General features: G+C 43.8%; 2 protein-coding genes across 6 annotated transcripts in view; both read right to left on the reverse strand.

Moving 5' to 3' along the window:
- The window catches only part of LOC132908059 (SH3 and multiple ankyrin repeat domains protein 2), a 178,785-nt gene extending 168,873 nt beyond the window's left edge, over positions 1 to 9,912 (reverse strand). For 2 of the 5 annotated variants that reach the window (XM_060961635.1, XM_060961630.1), the window contains exon 1: positions 9,631 to 9,911. The gene's annotated coding sequence lies outside the window, so the exon portion shown is untranslated. Of the gene's footprint in view, positions 1 to 9,630 lie in introns of all 5 variants that reach the window. The other 3 variants (XM_060961634.1, XM_060961632.1, XM_060961631.1) reach the window with 2 other exon arrangements.
- Positions 9,913 to 12,450: 2,538 nt separating this feature from the next.
- LOC132908063 (dentin sialophosphoprotein) overlaps positions 12,451 to 23,962 on the reverse strand; it is a 148,048-nt gene continuing 136,536 nt past the window's right edge. The window contains exons 4-9 of the mRNA XM_060961662.1: positions 23,449 to 23,923; positions 22,884 to 23,063; positions 21,057 to 21,198; positions 20,842 to 20,972; positions 20,668 to 20,735; positions 12,451 to 20,581 (exon numbers count right to left, since the gene is read on the reverse strand). Coding sequence (XP_060817645.1) covers positions 20,404 to 20,581; positions 20,668 to 20,735; positions 20,842 to 20,972; positions 21,057 to 21,198; positions 22,884 to 23,063; positions 23,449 to 23,923 — 1,174 coding nt within the window. The 3' untranslated portion in view covers positions 12,451 to 20,403. The remainder of the gene's footprint in view (positions 20,582 to 20,667; positions 20,736 to 20,841; positions 20,973 to 21,056; positions 21,199 to 22,883; positions 23,064 to 23,448; positions 23,924 to 23,962) is intronic.

Here is a 23,962-nt window from a genome sequence, read left to right on the forward strand (position 1 = left end):
TGCATACCTTGTATCCAACTTTTTCATTTTCTTTACGTACACCGGGTTACTACACAACGGCCGCGACGACGAGAAAAGCCGGATAAGAGAAATCTAATAAGAGCATAATCGTTTCTTCCTGCCTCTCGTCCAAGGGTTAACTCGCAACGAAAGCAACAAAGGCTGGGAGAAACGTAATTATCGGACAGAGAGACGCGTTCGGGATGCTGGTTGCTGCCCGTGGTACCAACGTTCTCCGTGTCAGGGCACAATGGATAAAACGGCGAGTCCTCTGGTCGACTGTTCCCCTCGATCGAGGGTTGGCAAAATCTAAAAAGAATGGAAACACGATCGGTCAGAGGTCTTCGGGCAACGGTGACTTGGATCCCTCCGGGACCTTGACGGTTCTCTCCTCTTCTCCTTTGTTCGTTAACTTAAACAGCGAATAGACGAGCCTCTTGTCGTATCCTAACCACCGATGCACAGTATTTAACGTGCCATCGTGCCGGCGTCTGCGTGTACCAGCTGTCCCCACTTCACCACTTCGCGAGCCAAGAAATTGACCGCCATTCGACTCGACTTCTGCGACAGGAACGCGATCGGCTGTTATTTCATCGTGGTTGAATGTTCAACGAAATTTATTTTAAAGACATTTGCATTTTTAGGATCTCGTAAAGATGTATCGGATGTCGTAAAACGGAGGAACATTAGTGGCTATGAGTTTCATATACTTTTTGTAAGATATAACAGAGATGATACGTGGAAACAGAGACGAAGAAGTGGAGCAATTTCAGATAAAGCACCCGGCGAATGAGATCGCTCTGGATGTGTATGCAAATTCGTATCTTTGCTGAACCAAAGAAACGGAAGTTAAGCACAATCTTGTTTCACCTATTAAGAAAATAGAAAAGACAAAAGTTGGACGCTGCGGTAAAACAAGATTAAAAAAGATAGAATATTTGAAATAAATCTAAATATTTTAATATTCATGATAGGCGGCAAAAGATAAAGGAAATCTGTCGATGCTTTTAGTTCGCGATAGCTGTTCGATTATTCCGTAAAAAAGATGGAAGAGGCTGGTCCGGTTCCCCTTCAACGCCTCCATTCGTAGTTGCAACCCTCCACGAATCGACGAAACGACTCTGGCGTTGAACAGCACGTCGATTTGACCAACGCGGAAGAAAAAAGAGGGGCGTGAAAAAATATATCATCTTTATTCCGGTGCGATCGGAACAACGACTGGAATACCAGATTAGGGTCGAATCTTCTCACCTACTCCATTTTGTCACATTTCTCGTAATATTTCTCCCAAGAGAAGCTCAGCTAATATTATCGGAAGGCAGCGGCGAATTTCGACCCTCTCGATCAAAGCTACCATTTAACCGAAGAACGGTCGTCGGTTTATACGGGGTTTTCCGCTATAAAAAGTCGAATGTAAAGCTCCGTTGGGACTGGTCGTGTGCATCGTACGCATCATCGAGCACCCGTGAAGAGGGATTCGTGGTATATAGGGTGGAAGGAAAAACGTGGCGCGAGCCGAGTGGGGGTGTCAAAGAACTCGAGCATCGAGAGTTAAAAAAAAAATCTCTCAGGGAGAGTGAACGAAGAGGGGAAAGTAGAAGAGAAAAATTGATGTTTCGCGCCACGCTGGAAAAACACGGTGGAGAAGCGTTGCGCGAAATTTCGAATTAAAAGTTTCTCGCGTGTTTGACCGATCCGGAAAGTTGCGATATCCGATGGAACTTACCGGAGGGCAAGTGGCATCGCTCTGGCGCCAGTTCTCGGCTCTGAAAGCGTCTCTTCCTGAGAACGGTGTACAAAGAGAGAGAGAGAGAGAGAGAAACGGAGAACGTGCTTGTTTAAAGGAAGATTGTTTTCGAATGATCGCGAAAGAAAAAGGAAAAACAAACGAAAACGCGCCGTTCTTTGGTATTGATCTCTTTTCTTCCCTTTCCAATGCGTTCTCGTGGGATAGAGGGTGGCCGTGAAGCGTACGGAAAATAGAAAGGGAGGAAAGAAAAGGGAGGAAAAAGAGAAGGGAGACGCAAGGTTGTTTATGCCGGCCCCGTCGCGACTGAAACGCCGGGGCATCGTAAATTATCCTCCGAAATCGTGCAACGACCCCACGGAGACGACGTTCGTCCCAACGTTGGAGAGAAGAGGAGAGCAAAGTGTAATTTGGCCAACTACGCCGGCTTCGCCAGCTGAGAAAAATTATCGTCGATGATCGAGACAACAATTACGATCAGCCGATTCTCTTTCCCGAGTTGTCCCATCGAACGTACGAGTCTCCACTGTCTTGTTTACGTGCTATCGATGGCACGTGACCGAGGAAAGGGTGGAATTTAAAAAGCGAGATCGAGCGAAAGCGACGTTACCGTATCGAACGGATCTTCCTAGCTTTCGCTAGATGCGACGCAAAGGGTACGTAAAACGCGTGGAAATAAAAATAAATCAGAGGATGACTGGCGATACGAGATCAAGATCGAAGCGATTCGACGAAACAAGGAAACGTGGGACGGATGAGGCGCGCCTGATCGTTTACGACTCGGAATATCATATCGGATGGAAAGAACGAAAGAGAGGAAAAGGAATGGAACACGATGCGCCGCGTGTTTCGAGACGATAAATGCACGGCAAGAAGCAACAATGGCAATTATGCGTCGAATGGGACGCGACAAGATGCTTTCACCGGACGAACATCGGTGAATAAGAGATAGCATCTGCGGCTTCGAGGATCGTCTATCGAATGCAATAGGCTTCCGCGGGGTTCGTCGCTATCGACTTCCGACTCTTTCGCGAACGCGCGGGGCTTCCAGATCGATTTAAGCCGAGTGTTTGTCCGAGTGATACCGAAAGCCAATCGATCCAGACCAGAGAATATTGGCTTAACGTCGTTCGTGCCCGTTATTATCTTTCCCGCGAATGGAAAGTTCATTAACTTCGCTTTCCACCGTTATATGTACGTATAGAGCGATCGAACGAGCGCAAAAAGTATTCTAACCTAACGACGAGATAAAGGCGATCGTCGATAGATAGGTAGTTTATCTGAAAAATAACAGAACTAAATTCTTCCTCAAGTAGTCGTGTAAATGTTATCTATCGAGTGTTAGTAGCGTTTTGCGGTTATGTTTTATACTATGCGAGCTAACTTGGCCGCAATTATTTTCTATTTCGAAGATTTAAAAATCTAACGAAAGATACGACGAGAATTCGTACCAATTTCCATCTATACCGCTTTGAAAGAAGTCGATTTCTTTGCCGAACTCTTATAACGTTCGTCTTTCCTTCGTTAATGTCGCTAAACGACACGATTATAAACGATATTTATCCACGTTGCTCGTCATGTATTACAGACTGCAACTAATATTCAGCAAGACGTAACGTCGATAAACGAACCAACTTACTGCTCGACTTAATATAACCATAGAAGGGTAAGGTAATAGAAATACTAAATCTTTTCATTAAGTTGCACCAGGTGCCCGAACACTTATGTACGTTTCATTAAAAGAAACGATATTTCTTACGGGAAAACATTTTGACGCGCAATGTAGGAGTATTAAAATGAGTATAAAAAGAGGAAATATTTTTTTTATGAAAGTTGGCTGGAATTTGAAATTTAATCCACCGCGGGACATCGCGTCGCCGAGGTATGGAGCGCGATATGAAAGATTCGGTAGTTCAAATAGAGAAATAAGGTCAACGCAGCTGTTTTCTTCCGATATTAAACCGGCGCAAGTTAAAACGGCCGTGGTCGTGCCACGCGAAACGTCGAGTAAAACTCTTTTTCATTTCCGTGAAATGGTTTTACCGTTGTAGACGCTGTAGGGGGTAAAATACGTTGGAAAAAATGTCGAAATCCATTCGCGTAAAGGAAAAATCGGCGCGCATTCCTCTCGGGTCCCGGCTCGGTTCGGCTCGGCGCGACGCGTTGCAACGTCGTAACCACCATCGACGTGGCCCTTCCCCTCCAACTACCCCGTCCTCGGCCCAAAATCAATATAGGCGCCGCTACTGCCAGCGACGCCACCGACGTCGTTCCACCCAGCATTTTCCACCCTCTGCCTGCCTCCGTCTTTCGTTTCCTTCGTACACCGGAACTTTCGCCGCGTTTCTCTCAACTTTACACTCGTCATCTCCTCTCATCCCTTATCCAACCTTCCTCTTTCATTTCCCGATCCTTTGTGCTGCGAGCTTCTCGCGAGATAATTCATCTAGGATTATGCCGGAATATGAAAGCTCATAGCGCGCCCGATGACGCGATCTTCTGCCACGATATATTTTATTCCTCCGCTGCGTTTTTCCTTCGAATCGATTACATGTTTTTCGTTCCGAGAAACTTGTTCGCAACAGTATCGGTAGATATATGCTCAGTTGTAAACTCAAGTAATTGTACGCGATTGCGTCAGATAAGATCGGAAGCCAAAATTAGATCGAAGAAATCCAATTCAAGTATATGCTATCTATTCGCGATAATGCGAATGTGTTCAAATATTTATTTACACCTCGATAGCTATTGGAAATACCGATCGGCTATATTTTACATCGTAGACGGAGGAAATTGTAGGCAGAAGTTCGCGACGGGACCCTGCGCGCATCGGCGAAACGGAGTCGATTAATTTTAAAAACGGCAGGGGTTCACCGGGCGAAACTCGCTGCTATTCACAACTATCCTTTGTCGCGTGTCGCCTTATTGTTTACGACCAATTCCGCAGGACAACGAGCGAAAGATGTATGCAAACGCTCCGAGACAAACCCTTGCAACGGACCTAGGGTGCAGTGTACCGAACGCGAATGGGGCGAGACGGTGTCAAAGAACTCTTTTCTTCGTCGAAAATGTACGTCGGAGCGTTGTCGTTGATGCAAAGAAGCGTTGAAAATCGTTTCTTCTCCCCAAAAATACTGTCAATGGCTTTACCGTGGACAAAAAGCACTGCGATGGCGTTACGTAACACAGCTGGCACGGATGCCGGTCATTTTGCTGGTCGAAGATGTTCGATAAATTTTCTCTTACCAGTGGAGAGTCGGTTTCGCGATCGAACGAAAACGCTCGAGCTGTTCGAAAGACTGTGGAGCTGCTGTTCGAGACACTCGATAATCGAGACCGGAAGAGAAACGAACGCGCTTATTTTTAGCTATTCAGGGTGATAAGCGACGGTAGCGAGAACGGACGACGTGCTACGTGCGCGTAGAATCGATTGGATCGCCGTAGGCGCGTAGTTCGCATCTTTTTTCATCACGTTCCAAGAGGCAACACCTGTTTTGACGCAATTGATATGAACCGCTGGAGGAACGAGTCGGGCCAGCCTTCGATCCAGGAACAGTGCAATTGGAAAAACGCATATCGCGACCGACCACTCGCTCCATAATTCATCGCGATCGTTCCACGTTTTACCATCCAGCCGAGAACCCCTCCACTGCTTGACGAGAAATCGACTGGTCTGACCAGTCAACGAGCCACGGAATCGAAGAAACAAAAGCTTACGTACACCTTTATCGCGTATTGCCTTCGACGCTCTCAATGGGCATAATTGCCGCAGATAAGGCGGTACGGTACAAGCATACTTGGCCCGCGAGCACGATAAATCATCCTAGCGTACACGCAGCGACGTGTTATTCATTTGTACAAATACCGGCATCGCTTCGTCGCATTATCTCGCTGTGTATCTGGATTATGACATAGGACGCGCCTCTTCGGAACGTATAGCGCGAGGTACGAACCTTCGAGGTAATTTGCGAAATCGCCCGGAGAACAGAGAATGAGAGAAAGAGAGAGAAAGAGGTTTTGAGCTCGCAACTACGACGAACCGCGAACTGCGAACGATCGCGTCGGTGATAGCGGCTTTGAAACGAGCCGTTTATCTAAATTGCGTCCTATTGTTCCATTTTTGCGAAGCACGCGCCACGGTAACGGACGAATGCTCGAGTCCTTGCAAACGGGGGAAAAAAAAAATCATTCACGCGATCGCGTGAATCGTCCTCAACGGGGGCGACGCATTTTTCGAAGCCGCCAATTAGCCGCGACAAAGTCCGAGGGATCGCGTGCGCCAAATGACTCTCGACTCTAAACGAATATAAGCGTATTCGATCGGGCGACTCATTCTTGCCAATTTTCTACGATGCAGTCAGCTGTTCGTGGTCGTCGGTAGTGAGAGAGCCGCGAGTTACATCACGGATTACCAACGTTACGAGCGCGTCCATCCGCAGCGCGTGAAACGTGCGAAAGGCTGGCTCGTTACGCGAGACTCGTGGTCGCGAGAACTGCCAGCGGAAGTCGATTGAATCGCGAGGAGCTTCTGTATCCAACGTCAACGATATTTCGCTGCTTTTTGCTCGGATCGCGCTTATTAGCCGCGATAAACGCGTGCAGCCCCGAGATCGATGCCGGTGTACGCGAACCTTGCTTCCAAGGCGAAATATTCCTGCCGCGTCATCCTCTCAAGCTTTCCGGCCGGCGCGACGATCCAAAAATTCGCAGACTCACGTGCAAATGCCTCACGCGATTTCGAAAATATGTGTACTTGATATACGTGACGGTAATCGTCGTGTGGAGGTCAAGTGTCAGACAAATAGACAAACAGGAAGCGAAAGAGAGAAGAGAGGCGCGATGCAACGTTATCTCCGATGTACTGTCGTGTTAATATCAAACAGGCGTAAACCTGACCAAAGGTGATTTTGAGAAAAATGACTTTTAATATTTAACAACCAGGCATCGATTTCACGTATAGATAAATTATTTCTGAGTTACACGGTGGCAATAATGACTCGATTTACGCGAAGATGCAGGTTCGTCCTTTCGACTCGACACTGCAGTGTAGACGAGCAAATTTCTTGTAGCGTTTTGTTCCATTCGGTCGATCGTATCAAATATCTCCAAAGTTTGCACTTAACTTGTACCGATATGCTAAAATATCATCCGAGATTCTGTCTTCAATCGTAATCAGATATTTCCTATTATTTCATTGATACTGAATAACTGTGAGTTACTCAATTACCGCGTTTGGGCAAGATCGAAGACATCTTCCATTCCGCCTAGACAATTTGTCAATCGGCAAATTATTTCCGGACAAGTCGTAAATGAAGATAACAGCTGCATCCTAAGAATTTTTGAATTCTAAATCCGAAATAACGACTACGTATTTTAAAGAGAACCGAAGATGAAGAAAATAAAAGTAGAGGAACAGAGAAGAGAAAAAGAATAGAATTTCTGTTCTCTCGGGTGTTTCGGAACGATAGACAAGGTATTTTAGCTAAGGAAGGCACTGCGCGGGGCCTTACAGCGTCTCTTCCGTCAAGCTGGAATCTAGCGAGAGGGCCGTCTAATCGTGGAGAACGCGCGACCTCCATCGTGGAGGCATAAACAGCCAAGCGGCGCGAGATCTCTGTTATCTGGTCGACGCGGCGAAGGGAAAAACGCGCGCGGCATTACTCTGCACCTGTATATTTCATCGAGATACTAACGAGATCGCACGAGGGAAACCCGCGCCCGTACACGTCTCCCTTTTCCCTCGGTGAAATACAGCCGCTCGTGCCGGAATTCAACAACGGATCTCGCTGAAATTCTAAATAGACACGACACCACGTTAGGCGCATGACTTTACCTCGAGTCGGCGAACCTGCGCGTGTTTCACGACTCTCGACTGTTCCACGATTAGCGTGGGTGTAGTAACGCGTGTTGAATCGCGTGAGATTCCTCCGAGACGAGCGCGATTCCGCGATACAATTCGATGTGCCGGTATAATTCGATTCCTTTTGCAATTTCGATACAACTCGAGACCACAGCGACAGTTGGGTTATTTTTGTCAGCCACGTGGAATATTTTATTTTTTATAGCGATAAAGCGAAGAGGCGAACGACTCTCTGCTTCTACGCGATAATTCAACCGCGGATGTTTACGCATTTATGAAAAATCCAAAGGTACGGATGTGCGCACAACAAATGCAATCTGCAAAAGTAGATAAAATATCGGAGGTAAAGTAATACTTGTTACAATATTTAATGGCTGACAAACCCCTGCGTAGCTTCTATTTCTGTAATCGTTTTCACGCGAGTATATATTTGTATAAACATTCGCTGTCTACTGGCAATTAAATTGAATTTATTCTACAAAAGTTTATTATCGTCGAAATATTTCATTACGAAAACTGATTGATCGACCTTTCATAGGGTCGATAAATTCATATAAAATTCTGCTATAATATAGATTATTCTAAAAATGTTCGATCAAAGCACGAATTTCTTAAACCTTTTAAACGCAGTGATTTTGCTATTTTCATAATGTACGCGTCAAATAGAATCGACTGATGTATAACATACCATATTTCGCGCAATATGCCTTAAATTTACATAAAAAATAAAATCCTTCATAGTGTTTGATAAAATAATAATGCGTTAACGTACCCTTCCATTAGAATAAATATGAGAGCCTAAACGAGTTAAAATTGATCGTTTTCGAGGGTTAATTTGGTTTTAAATAATCAGAAATCAAAGTGGATGAAGAAAAATGGATGAGAAAAATGAGAAAAGTAGCGTCACTGTCGAAACATGGTCGAGAGCGAATGTCCCTTTGGATGGAACGCGACGCGATCAGCCTTCGACGCGTTACATAAGCAAGGTAAACACTTATGTGCGCGAAAACCTGTTGTCGGACACGTCCAGGGAAAACGTTACACGTGCCAACATACCTCAAGAAAAGCATGCTCTATTTGAGTTACACAGAGGCTCGTCACAGGATAGCAAAAACTATTTGTTTACCGGCAATCGTGTCTACCCTTGGCCGAAAAAGCGTGGATTCCAAGACGCAATTTGCCGCGTGTTGACGAAACGAAACAATAATCAACAGAACGAATTTCGCAAAATCGTTCGTCGTAAATTTATATAAATTTGCGTGTAAATTAACGTACAAATTTCGTATGAAAATATGGTTATAATTATTACGGTATTATTTATAACTTATCGTGTACATGATTGTTCTGTGTATTTGTACGTTTCTATAGAATAATTACGACGTACGCGTTCGATATATAATCGCAAAATTCAAAGCTTCGAGAGCTTCCATTTTGGTGCAGTCGATAGTTCGGATCAATGGCCATCCTTCAAAACACCATTCGATAAGCGAAAGTGATATTAACGCATCAGCTGTTAATAATATTATTAGTTTGCTACGTATTTCAATACCATATACTTTTTCCTTCTATCGTATATTTTATATTATCCGGTTAATTAATCGACGAACGTTCAATTCCATGGAAACAAAAGTACGAAACAAAACACAGAAGGTCGACCTGTGACGCGTTAATCGCAAACATTCGGCTTACTTCAAATCGATTGACGGCTACACTAACTTCTCACAGCATAGCACAGTGAAATATTTACGATTGTCGGTTAGAAAAAGAACTTGTTCGGGGTATGCCGGTAAAAAACAGTTAGCAAAACAGTCACACCACGCGAACAACGTCACCGAACGTACATCGTGACGGACGTCCGAAAATGCAGGAAACTCTACGTTATCGACGCGCGGTCGTCTTTTTAAATTAGAGAACCGTGGAACGATTCATTGATCGAATCGAACGCGATGACGACACCGTTCCTGTTCGCGTACTGCGTTTGAATGTCGCGAACCAAACTAAAGAAAAGGTCAGATGTACTCACCACCGGCGAAGAAGTGACGTTTCGGTGAAATTCGTCTGTTCAACTTCCCTCTTGAACGTAGAGTTCTTCTTCACAAATCGATCAAGTTCGTCAACACTGTACTCGACCGTAGTAAGATGGTCACACTAACACTCCCGTAAAAACACTTTTATCAGCACGAGCGACGTTAAAGCGACACCCTCGTTTTCGCGCCGAGGCGCGCGTTTGACGTGTATCACGAACACGAGACGACAACAGATACGTCTTACCGGTCTGAACTCGCGCTCGCGACTACCCAGAACGTCGACCGTAGTGATCGCAGCGCCACGCGTAGAAGCCGACCGAAACGCACGAAAACGAAATTTCGTCCCGTTCGTGTCGCGTTTTGTCCCCCTCGCTTTACGAATGCCCCGCTCTCGGTCAAATTCGAACAGTTTCGATGCGTGTGGTTGTTCGTTAGACAACAACGAGGATCAAACGTGGGTGATCTTCATGGCACACTACGCGCAATCGTAATCGGTAAATTGGGTTACGCGCATCGAAAGTACAACAGCCGAAATATTTTTCCTTGGAAGGCGATTCACTTGGAGAATCAAACCGATGGAATAATTCGCAAAATACTTAAAATCACTCAACCGTTTAATCATTCGATACGCGTTTGTTGTTTGCACAGTTACGATCGGTGTTTGTCGTTCCCGATTGGATATTTGATTTATACATCATCCTGCCGACGTGACGCCATTACACTGGAAAAAGTGGCGCCAAACTGTCGCGAATGTAACTATCGAAATTAAAATGTCCGTTTCGAGAACGCGTCGGAATATCGTTCTCGCGAATCAAATCTAACGGAATTGTTGAAATTTCGAATTATATGTTTTGGTTCGATTCATACGTGAGAAAAGGTAATATTGCGTATAGAAATACATTATGACATTATTATTTGACAACGTGCGAAACTAGGTGAACGAGTTGTATCGATAAAATTGAATTTCGATAATCGCAGATGGGGATGATGTTTCGAGAGAGAAAATGTCAATGACCGTAGGACAACGGGCGGGCTGAATTTCATCCCAGTGTCTCCTTAACTGTACACGAGCGGCGAAGAACTCGATGGGGACGACGACGAGGGTACGGGGCAAGAAACGAACGCTCGTATAATCCGCGTTCCCGACGATCTGCACCGGTACCATTACCATTACCATTACCATTACCATTCCAGGTCTCCTTCCCGTTCTTTCACCGGGCAGCTGGTAAACAGTATTTCCAAGTCGACCGAGTAAATCAACAATCGTTTGTCTTCCGATTACCGGTGCGCCTGTTTTTCCTGGCCGGCTTACTTACTTTTTTCGCCACCTTCCTGTCCCGATCTTGGTTTCGTTGGCCAACCATGCATACAGTACGATCGCCGGTCTCTCCTCGCCAGCAGCAACTTCTTTGTCACGAGCTTTCTCCTTACGGGAATTCATCGGAGAATAATAGTGAGTAACTGTACAGAAACATTCAGGCCATTTTGGCGTAAACAAAACGTGAAATTAATTCTAGCTTTCTAATTAACGACCTAGTACGATGGTGGAGCGACGATGCTCGTAATAACACGTCTCGTTCCGTTTGAATGGCAGGACTTTTATGAATTTCGAGAAACTCTTTTGTTCGTAACAATCGCTTAACTTTTCTCGTATCGCCGCGTTGGAAATTCACGCTCCTTGTTAGGTAGAAGCTCACAGTTAACGGAGCGTTATGGCGTGAAGAACGCGAATCGGAACCATAACGAGCCCTAACGAGTAATGCAGTCGATTCGTTTGTTCGTTCGACTAATCGTTCTCGTTGTCGCGCGAACATCGTTCGCCTGCAATTAACGAGTTTGCGAGTCAATTAAGGAAGGAAAAAGAGCATAGGAATCGGCGTAACCGAACACCGTCATCGGTTAATTATTTTTTTCCTCTCGCATGATCGACACAAATTTCGTTCGTCTCTGAAAAGGGCACGCGAGCCGGCTTATTGAATTTCTCGTCGACAGCACACACCCGATGTCGTTTCAGCGTAGCCAACAGGTTGTCCAGAAGAGAGTCGATCCTGAAATAAGGATCGGGTTTCCTGCATTTTCACCACCTGAGGGAATATCGTATTGCCGGTGGACAGGGTGGTTTGTGCCGGAAACGGAAGCCACGCTTCCATAAAGCACCCACGTTAATATTTCACGCAAATATTCTCTGCGTGTAAAATACATGATAACTTTGCTGGTTTCGCATGTGAATGCCAATTTCCTACGAAACGTATCGCTGTTGCGTAATTTTTGGCGAGCGTGAATTTGCACCTTTTAGAACTAGAAAATTAAGAAAAGAACAATGTAACGATCGTGAATCGCCGTTTGCAAGATAACTATTGCCTACAGCGCTCAAAAACATTCATTATGAGTGATCGTAAATTAACTGTAGAGCGAGGTGATGTTAAAACGCGAATTAATTCTTCAAGGCTGTAATAAGATGATCGTGAATTTAGAACGAACGATTTAAAATTAAAAATAAATCTTGATAATTAAAAAAGTAATTATCTTTTTATCGTCATGATTTCTTGCATTTTTGGCGTCGAATACAAAAAATACACACACTTTCAACTTTTTGTAGTTGATGACATTTAAGATGTGAAATTTATAGTTTCTACGCTTGACGGCTTGTCCAAGTTTCACCTCGTATTACACCGCGAAGCGATTAATTAATTAAAGCGATCGATTCGCCTAGAGATACGGCGTTAAACGTGTTAGATGCTCGTAGGAAACATTCGGAAATGTAAGAAAAATGAACGAAGCACGGATCGGGTAAATAGTAAAAGAAGTACACCGTGTTACGATATCGTAACCGTCGAATTATTATTACTCTCTTACAATATCTGTCTCTTTAATGTTTTCCTTGAGCTATAAACCGTCATTCGTGTTTGTACATGAAAGTATCCAAAAAGTCAAAAGCACTGTTCAACGCTTAGTTTCTTCTCTGTTTTCGCGCTTAATACGGGTTTAAAAAATCTTCGCGTGCGCTTTATCTAAGTATATTACCTCTTACACGTATTATTTCTCATTTTTTTTTTTTTTATTTTATTCTCTTGGGGTACCACTATGTGGATTACAATGAACACCGCGGTGCTTTCGACGATCGCTCGACAGGATCGGTCAACGCAACGAACGCGAGACGTTGAGCTCCCATTTTTCTTCCCCGTTTGGCAGTGCGAAGCGATAGTTTATCGTTTTCCTTCGTTTTCCTCGATTGTTTTTCCTTCCCGTGTGTTTCGTACTATCGTTATACATAGTATATGCTGGAAACACAATTGATGCAACGAAGTGGCAACTGATTGTCCTTGGTTGTCACGATAGTTCTTTCATCGTATAAAATCCAGCAAATATTTTCGCGATACCAATCGCGCCTCTATACCGTTTCCCGGAGCACCGCCTAATTACTGACAATTTATTGCCACTTCATCGGAATCGTGGAAAAATTAGGTCGCTAAAGAAACGATCGGCTCTTCGCACGGATATATCTCGCAATGAACGATCAAGTAAAAGCGATTAGAGTGGGCTTTCCAGTTTTCAATGTTGAAAGACACTGTATTTCGATGGTGCCGATTCCCGGTTCCCTACCGATCAATGACACACGACTGAAATATCTCATCTATTTCTTCGCGTTACTCTTTCTTTGCTCCTTTTTTACCTTTATTTTACGCACGATGACAAGCGAGACCGTCACACGCGTTCTCTACGTAGCCTAGAATTTCAAGTATTAATCGAAACTATGCGCTATTATTCCTCTACTTTTATACAAGAGACAAGCCTTTTCTTCTAACCGAAGCGATATCGCAGCACTCATGACGAACGTCGAAAAGCGCGTTACGCGTCCAACAGAGGGCAAACCGAACGAAACAACGTGGAACGATCGTGCGCATACCAGGAGTACCTAAACATCGTGTACGATAAATAGGGAATAGGTGTAGCTCGTTGCGAACAAACGATATGGAAAGGTTTACAAAAGGAACGTCGATACTATATTAGATATACCGATATGGTCTATAAGAAACAATCTCTCCCAACGTCCATTCTTCCTCGTCGTATTTTTACATAGAATTTATAATAAATGCAAACACTATATTCGTAATACGCTATCCCTAGCCGCGCGCTCGACGAAAATTTCGAAGCGCGACAATGATTCATATTTACATTGGTAAAACGTCGTTCTTCTTCCTTTCTTCCTGTTAATCTTTCTAATTCTATTACTTTATTTTCGTAATCATCTTTTTTTTTTTGTACATTTACAAGCCATGTCCCGCTGTATTTTTACGAAGGACGCGCGATTCGCTCTAGCGTTTGCAAGCGCTGCTTCAGAGAGAGCCGTGAAAACTAGAAAGCCGTGTTCGGACAAGTTCTACCTTAACTAGTCGTCGTTTCGTTTCTTTCTCACGTCGACGATGAACGAGGCTCCGAACCCTTCCCTCGTTGTTCATCGAGAAACACAGCGAAATTCGTCCTAATATCGAACATGAACGCACGGTCGTGCAAGCGTTTCGGAATTTAGGCGCGCGGTTTTTCTCGGATGCAGCAATTTCGAAAGAAAATATGTTTACGTTAGGATCTCGACGACTAGAATTCTGAATCGATATGTTGTCGATGGATAGATAGGACAAATGGATCGTTAGATAGCGTGTTGCTCGCTTCTGTTCCGAAACACTGACACGACCAGCATTCGCAGTGACTCGATTTAACTCTTAAGTACGTTCCATTCATAGAAGTTGATAGTTGCCATAGCGAGATTATTCGTATTATACGTATTGCTTTTTCATCTGTGCGACTGTTAAAATCCTATCGAAATTGCATGGGCGCGTAAACGTGCGAGGAAAACTCACGCGGTGTTCGACAAATTCGTGATTCACGCGAAAGATCGTACTCAAGGGTTAAATCGTATCGCGTTAGTCAACGATAAACCGATTGGAATGGAGATTTCTGTTCAATTTCACGCGTTACATATTTTTTTTTCTTTTTACAAACTTATCCACTATGTCTAATGCTTCAAATATATGCGAGTTTGACAGCCGAATCGATGAGAAAAGAATGAGTGATATAATACATTTAACGAACACATGTCTTTGTCTCCGAGCAATCGTCGTTGATCTTCCTGGTTCCGTTTTCTTATTTTAGAAAAAAAAAAAAAAAAAAAAAAAAAGTAAAAGAAAGGAAAAGGAATAGACCGCTAGCGATTTTTATTTTAAACATCGATTAATACCACGTAACCAAATATAAGGCAAAAAAAAAATGTAATAAATCCACCAACGACACGTCTCTCGTCGTTCTCGTTTCAAATTATTTCGTATAATCTTCTTTGTAAAAATACGAGACGTTTATCAGCACTCTTCTTCCCCTCTCTAACTTCCTCCCTTTCTCTCACTCTTTTTCGCCCATCGTTTCTTTCCTCTATGGTTTCTTTTTTTGCCCCAAAGTGATTCACATTCGTAATCGATTGTGTCTCTTATTTACACAGTGCTAAACAATCTATTATAATTATAGCCGGGTACTTTCTCTCTCTCTCTCATTCTCTTTCTCACTCTCTTTCTCTTTCATTCACTCTAACAACCACTCTATCCTCTTCTATCTTTCATACACATGTACAAAATCCAAAACCGGGAGAACAGCTACGATCGACGACGAACACCGCGTCGAAATTCTCTTTGAAATTGAGAAATTCTCTCTTTTGAAACGAACAAAGTGTGCTTCGTAGCTATTCTTCAGGCCGAGTCACTCTTGCTTCCAATACTAATGGATATCTAATTATCTTATGTAAAACTTTACAAGATCCGCTAAAATATACATTTACTGTCTAATGTATAGAATCGCGCGGGTAAAAGTTACTATCGCTAGCGCGAAGAAAAACTCGATATAAAAAAAAAAAAAGAAAAGAAATACGAAAGAAATGGGATTAGAAGGGGATAGGTCGAACGAGGAGGGCTATGAACGAATGAATTTCTTTCCCACGAAGGAAAGAAAAGAAGGAGAAGAAAAAATGAAAAAGAGACAAATGTACGAAAATCATTTTTTGAACGACAAACATGGTGGTACGTGAACAATTATGTCCTTCCCCCTTTCCGTCTTGATGTTTTACCGCCTTTAAGTTCGCGATACAGAACTTTCCTCGCTAAATCGCGGGTTTTTTTTTTTTGTATCTTTTGATCAAATTAGCGCCACTTAGGTCCAATCGGTGGACGATGGAAAACAGCGAAAATATTTATGCTACGATAATTCATTGAAAGAACTAGTAAAAAAAAAATCTTTCAGTCACAGCTTTAAATTTCTTATCCGATTTTCTTTTTTCTTTCCGTTCCACAAAATTATACGATAATTAGACACTAAACACTAAATGCGCACAGTCTTTTCCGAAGCGAACTATGACGATTACAATCTAAACAGTTGAACAAATTTGTTGCGGCAGCTTGAAAAAAAGTCAGATTCCGGTATCGGTCTAAATTTTCCGTCACGGTTCACTGCCACGAGATCAAGCGTGATCGAACGGCCGAAAGATTCTCCCGCTGATCCACCCTCGCTAAGCAACCGAACAATTACATCTAATCGTATTAAGTAAACTTAGTAATTTCTACCTAAACAACGTTACTATGACGTTTCTAAACCTAATCGATAATTCGATATTTCTGTACGATTAAACACAGTCCGTCGCATTCCCACACGCTTGACGACAATGCTCTAAAAAAAAAAAAAAAAAAAAAAACGTAACGCTCGATTCCTAATAGAGAAAAGAAAACATTACGAACACGAGTTCCCGCACGAGAGAAATTGGTCCCACTCGTGATAATAGCTTTTTTGTTTTTTGTTATCGAGCTACCTTTCCTAAAGATCTAAACGCGACGAGAGTGGAGCGAGAGGAACGACGATCGAATCGCGATCACGCCACGAAATAAGTCGAATAAACACGAACACAAACATGAACACGAAGAAGAAGACGAGCGCGAGACGAACACGACGAAAAATTAGAAGGAACGAGCAGCACACGTTGTACACGTGTATGGCACTGGCGGGGAGATGCCAAAAGCGACAGGGGATAAATGAAAAGTTTAACGGTAACGAGGAAAACGAACCGTGTCGGCGAGAAATGAAAGAGGAAAACGGACAGAATAAGTCGCGCGACAAAACGACATCAATCGACCGCGTCTCTATATAAGGTTCAACGCTGACTCGCTTGTATACATGTATACCTATATACATATACGTTATACGGGATTCAGATTTGCTCCGTCTTACGTTCCGCTGGCAGTGCCTTGGTTTCGCGTCCATCGTCGTCGTCAGACTGGCAGTAAACACGCTCTCTTGATGCACGTTTCGAAAGAAAAAAAAAAAGAAAGAAAAAAAAAGAGAAAAAAGAAAACAGAGAATCCAAAGTATAAACGATTAGAGGGCGACCGGTTAAGCTCGTACAGGAAACAATAATCCGCGCTAAACTCGAAACTAATAAGATAGAAGCAAGATGCTCCGCGAATGAAATAAGGCTCTAAGGGTGTACGACTACCGCAGTATTTAAACGGCTGGCAGTGCGCGATATTTGGCAGTGACGCGTTTCCATTTTCTTCGAGCTCGTATCGTTTCCCATTTTTCGCGAGCCAGACCAGCCACCCTCTCGTAATTCACCGCGGCGTCCTTCTCGTTGAACACGCGAGGCGTGTCCCGGCACGAGAATTCCGATCAAAAAGGTGAATCTCTTTATGGTTTGAAATTCGCAAGCTGATAGGCTGCGCCTCGCCCTTTCGACGAGTTCGATATCTCCGGGATAGAAGTGGTGGCCCGTACCACCAGGCAATTTATCGATAATTTCAACTAACTATTTACACGCTCATCCGCGATCGTCCCGTTTACTGGCACGCGCGAACGTTCCCCAATATACATATACATACGTCGATACTTTTACGAAGGAAACTAACGGGCGTCGATAACTATTTTGTCCGGTGGAAAATTCGCGTGCGCACGCGCCTGGAGCAACCGGGACGCCACTTATGCATCCGCGGCAACTAGAGATCTATCGGGTTATACAGTTAATCGTAATAATAATAGTAAGAATAAATCGACCAATTAGCCTAACGTTCTTAATTACAATCGTATTGTATTGGCAGTGTTTCTTAGCTGGTGTGTGTAGATGTGCTTCTGTCCGTGTGTGTCCCAAGTTTCTCCCTTACATTCCAGTTGTCTTTTCGAACGTTTACAGGCCTTTACATCTCGCTTATTTTTTTTTTTTTTTTTACATTCGATTACCATTTCGTTTTCCGTACTAGCTACACAACACGTCGTCGACACGAATTTTCACCCCTTCCACTTGTTACTCCTCTTAATTTACAAGTATTCTCTTTACTCTCTACAATTATGTATATATGTGTACAATGTGCGGCATCACATCCCACGATGTCAGACATCTTCCGCGCGATACGAGAAATATATTTCTACGATCTCGGCGTATCTACACCTATGAAAATAGCGATCCGACACACTTCGTTCCGTAAGTCCTCCTTATTTTTGTTTCGCAGATCCACGTTCATATTACTCCCTCAACCCTTTAGTAACTCTGTGGAAAATGTAACACAGCCATCGTGTTCTATCTCTATTCAGAGTAGTAACAGTTCTTCGTTACGGTCGTACAGCACGATGCATTCGCTCTCGCTGCCGATTAGCTGGTTCCTTCTATCCGCTTTCTTTCCAGAGATATACATATACTTTTGTCGCAGGTATTTCCGACTGGCAATTCCATGATATATCTTCTGTCACGGCTCTGTACAGTCGATCGCAAAGTCTTGGCTCGTTTCTCCAATGTGTTTCCTTGCCATTTTCTCTTGTTCTCTCCTTTTCGGCTCGAATCGGGTGAAAAACGTTGCGACCGTGTAAAAACTTGGAACTGAGAAAGTTTCAAAAAGTACGTACGTGGAACGTACTTGATCGGTCCTCGATAACTTCACGAACGGTGAATGATAGTCGTTATGAAAATGATCGATTATCCGGACATTTCTGCTTCACTTTATCTCCTTCTTTTCTTTCCTTTCTATTTTTTCTCTGTTTGCGCCGACTCGGCCACCGGAAGATAAGAACGAGAGGATTAAAATGGAAAGAAACGATTGTTCGATTTTGTCTCGCCACGCAGCGACAGGTTCGCATTGGCATGCTGCACGTAACTTAGCAGGAAGATAAAAATAGGCGACGACGAAGTACACGAGAAGTCGAACACGCTCTAGGCACGAACGAGTCAAACTCGTCCTTTCTAAGTCTCGAGCGTGCCTCGGGCCTCGACCTTCTTCTTCTTTATTTCACTTTATTTGCTCGTTTCTTATTTTAATTTCATTTTGTACAATATTTTCTTTCGAAGGGGAAAAGTGGATAAATCTCGATAGAAACCCCGTTGGCTCGTCAGTCGTCCGACTACGATTTGCAGTTTTAACTTTCGCGTCGACTTAATTTTTTTATTACTATCTCCTCTTTCGTTCTCCGTTGACACCCTTTTACGTTCTTTCCTTGGCCATTGCTTTCCGTTGTCGTCTTTTCGCAAGATTTCGTTATCCGATAACCCAGCACCCACGCGTACACGCCCCCTTTACGTCCCTCTTCTTCCTCTTTATCTTCCTTCTCCTCCTCCTTCTTTTATCTTCCCCATGTCGCACGACAGCGGCCTGCACGAATTTCTACCGAGCTGAAGATCGAGGTAGATACATCTCCTTTTGAAAGTTGGTCGAGGGTCGAGGGCAAGTCGAAGGAGGTCCGCGTTTCACGTTTTCCTTCCTCACATCCCTTCTTCTTTTCTTCTGACTTCTCTCGGGGTACTTAAACGGGGCCCGGAAGTGCCAAGGGGCCGGTTGTTAGATATTAATTGATTCCTAAGGCCACCAGAGTGATTATCTCCTTACAATCGTTAACTAACGTCTAACAGTTTGCATTTTTTTTTTCTTCCTACTTCTCCTCACTTTTTTTCTTTTCTTTTTTTTTTTTTTTGTTTTCTTTTTTCTCTCACGGTTAATGCGTCGCATGAGTCGTAAGTAAAATTCTCGTCTCCATCCTGCGTTATTGTTTCCTTTTTTTGTATTTTTTCATTTTAATTCAACTCCGCCGTCTTTTCATTGGTCTTGCAAGACGGTCAACGATATAAAACGTTTCCACGGTGAGGCACTTTTGAGGCCCAAACCTAGCTCTTCCGAGTCCGACGAGTGTCACCGCTTTTGTTATCACAGGCACTCGTGGCAGGAATCGACCCCAACGTCGTTTCATCAAAATTTGGTATCGATAGGCAACAAGAATATCTTTCATCGCTATCCACGACTACTAATATATCACCTAACGATCGTTTCAATTTAGGCTATATAAATTAGAATGTATTACTCTTTCCTTCCCCTGTGGGTACTCTTAGCTACATTCTTAATGTTTGTCTGTTATTCGTCTCCCTCTTTTTTATTGTTCTGGCTCGCGATACAAGCTCATAGAGCTCACAGATTCATAGAATCGTTCTATAATAATGTAGTATCTTTCACGAACATCGGTTCTTTTCTACATGGACACGTTTTCGTATCCATCTATGCTCATATCGTGCGTTTCCTCTTGCAGTCAGAGGACGTCTTACCCGGATCCTCTTCTCGACACGTTCAGGTTCCGATTAATCTCGTCAGGCTCCACCTTTCCAGACCAGAAAGCATAACTGTCCTGATACAGGACTCGTCGGTATTCGTTTTCTGGCTTAATCGTTGCTACTTCATCACGCTTGTTCTCGAACACCATGATCGGCATTATCACGAGTTCTTGACCGGTTTCCGGCGTTGCTTTACTCGTATCGGTGACGGCATGCCGCCGTTTACCGCCGAATATAGAGCCAAACTTACTTCTTCCGGGTGAGACGACGCCACTTTTCGTATTTCGACGTTTTTCGTGCTTTGTACTTCGGACTCTAGTACCCATTCGTCTGGTTCGCTGATAGAAAATAAAAGGATTGTAATACTTTGCGATAGTTGATGTGTGCATGTGTATAAACGAAAGGAAACGTCCAAACTACTTACATGTCTGGAGGGTACCACCGTAACAGGACTCTAGTCTTTCCGTCCATTTCTACTCTTCGAGCTAATACCTACAAAAAGAATTATTCGAATAAAATTATTTGAATAGAATTATTCGAATTGAAAAATAACTTGGTCGATGAATCGCCAAAAACGGTCTACTTCTATCGGACGTACTTGACTAGTTAGGGCCATCGAATTTCCTGGTGTCTCCGCGAGACGACCTTGCGTCCTCGACTTTGCCAGTTGAAGTAACCTGTGCTGAAGACCCTCCATCACCCCGGAGTCGAAGTAATCGAAGAGTCTCGCTGTGGACGAAAAAGCGAACAGTGACGGAAACCGTAAAGAAAAAGCCGCGAAGATTGAGAAAACGTAAAAAAGACGATGTTTACCTGACCAAGGTTGTCGCCTGTATCGAAGTCTCTTGCCATTTCTTCTGACCAGTTTTCCTCCGCTTTCACAGCTTCGTCTGGCGTTGTTGTTGCTGGTTTCCGGTTGATTGAAGTGTCCGTTCACGTGCCTTTCGAGAGCGGTCTGCAAAAGGATTCGCTAATTAGAATCTAGAACGTGGGCACTTCCCAGGGAAAGCGTGGTCCTCGTGGTCCATAGAGAAGGATCATCTTCGGTTATCCAAAAATTTTGTATCCAAAAGTAAATTCAATTTTCGAGATATCGCAGAGGTGCTTTGAGATCGATGTTCATGAAAGGATGAATGTACAAGTACGAAGGACCGATCGTACCGTGCAAAGACAGACAAATCTGGGTACGTCGGTAACCAGGGGATAATGAAAAGCACGATCCGTTTCACGAAACACAAGACGAAACGAAAGAGAAAACAAGATAAAGACAAATCCAGCCAGAGATTGCCGCGGGTGAACAGTTCTTAAAAACTGTCCCTGGAAAGTGCCCGCTTTTTGAAGACAGCGTCAACCATGTACGTACGCGCGAACACGCGTGGTAACGGTTAAGACAAAAGAAGACAGATTTCTTCAAGACACACACAGACCGATCGAACGAGGTGTGAATTGATGGAAAATCGGTAGATCGAAACTCGGACCAAGCGTCTACGTTAAAATATTTTCTTTGGTTCTTAACCGGCACTGATTCGGTTGCGTTCTACATACATCGGTAACCAGAGGGAGTACGGTATTATTGAGATCGCGTCGCTTTCAGGATCAGCAACGAATACGTAGTCCCTCGTTTAGATACGGTATACATTACCCAACGTCAGCAACATCGAGCGACAACGACATAGGAAAAAAAAAAAAACATCTCAGCATCTGCACTTGATCTGTACTTGAACGTTTGATCGTTGAACGCTTGATAAACAGGAAAAACAAGTTTCATTAGTTTTCACATCGCGATATTCGAAATCGGCTTAAATTTAACATTATGAAATTCACCGTATACGATGACGGAAATAGGTTCTGGGATTCCTTGATACACAGGAGGAAAGGCAAAGTTAGAACAATCGACGACGGTTAGAAACGATAAGAGTACCCGAGGAAACGAAAAGTATCGAGTTTACGACGAGCCACGATTTTCGTGGAAATTTTTTATTTTCAATCTGGTCTGCAGACCAGACGAGGCGTGAATGTCGATCGCAACGACGATTATATTAGTAGCGACGACGTTATAAGAACAAAAGAAGATTGCACGAAACAAATTTAACATTTGTACCATCGAAGTAAACCAGTCGGCGGTACACTTACGGTCGACCTACCTTCGATCGCATTTTTTGCCAGATAGGCAGAAACACAGCGAAATATTTATATTAACGATCGATGTATGGTCAGTACACAGATGAATGAAAAGTTTCGAATATCCGTCGTAACAACGATCCTCTTATTGGCACATTGCTACGACGAGAATGAAACAAGTTATTTAGCACGAGCAAATTTCAAGTTTTTATCGTCGAAGCAAACCAGTCGACGTACACTCACGATCGACTTACCTTGGATCACATTTTTTACCAGATGAACACAAATACAACGAAAGGACTTATGTTTACGATCCATTCTTTTTTTTTTTTTTTTTGTCAGAAACACAATGAAAACCAAATAATTAATACGGCGTGAAGCGCATGAATGGAGGAGGAGAAAGAGCACAGGATACAATGAAATTCACCAACATCCTTCGCGTATGAAAGAGATCGCTTCCAATGGTCGTCCAAATGAAAAAGGCGATGCTTGCGGCAACCATCGAATACGAGGCATTACCTGAGAGCTGAATCTGCTGCCACAGCCGTCGACTATACACCGGAAGGGCTTGTTGCCTCCGTGAGACAACACGTGTCGTTCCAGCCACCTTCGCGAACAGGAACTCCTCCCTTGCACCTTGCAGCCTTGCCATTGGCAGACGAAATTATCACCTCCGGTTTGCGTGTTGATGTGCGCTGCCTGAAACGTACCAGTTTGTCGATGAATAACATTTCCGAGCCAAGGACCGTAGTAGCACGGTGTCGCACGATGTTGCAACGAAATTATATCCAGCGGATACTCGGTAGCCACGTAGGTATTGCAATATCGATTACGCGACAAAAAAACATGGACGAAAAATAACAAAAAAGAAAAAAAAATTGGGACTCGACGTTACGTGTGCTGTACACGGAGTAACAACAATGTGACAGAAAAGTGCGAAACGCGATACACGAGCTTCGCTAATTCCTGTGTACGATCAAGTTACTCATGGAACCGATCGATCGGATAAAAACGCTCTGCCTGCGGATGTTCTTCCTGATTCGAGCCGGCACCTATATAGCGGGATATTATAAAAATGTCGTACCTGCAGATGTTCGAGTAGTTCTCCGCTCGATTCGAAGCTCTCCTCGCACTTGTCCCATCGACAGACTCCGCTATCCGTGGCCTGTTGTCTGTCTTTCTCCGGTTCTCTGGCGGGAAATCGTATGGTGGTCGGGGCAGAGAGTATCGGCGATAGGGATGGTTTCGATTCGCTGCTCCTCGAATCCTCCTCTTCTTCCTCCACGTCGTCCTCGTCCGCTGGACTCACCTGTCTCTCCTTGCTATCGTCCGTGTCCTCCGGTACGGACAACCTCGTTAATGGATCCTGGCTACTTTGAGATCTCAGCGAGCCCAGGATGCTTCCGCAACCGTTCGTCAGGTTATTGTTCTCGTTCACGTGCGGCTTCGACAGAATGCAACCTTTGAAGTCGAGAGCCGTGGCGTCGCTGCTGAGAGCAGGAGCCGGGGTCGAGGGTGGCGAGCTACTTTTCGCGTTCGAAGTTGCTTCCGACGTCAACCTATTTCATAACAACATATTTAAAATTCAGACTGTGTTA

This window comes from Bombus pascuorum, chromosome 6 (genome assembly GCF_905332965.1).
Source record: "Bombus pascuorum chromosome 6, iyBomPasc1.1, whole genome shotgun sequence".
Lineage (NCBI taxonomy): Eukaryota > Metazoa > Arthropoda > Insecta > Hymenoptera > Apidae > Bombus > Bombus pascuorum.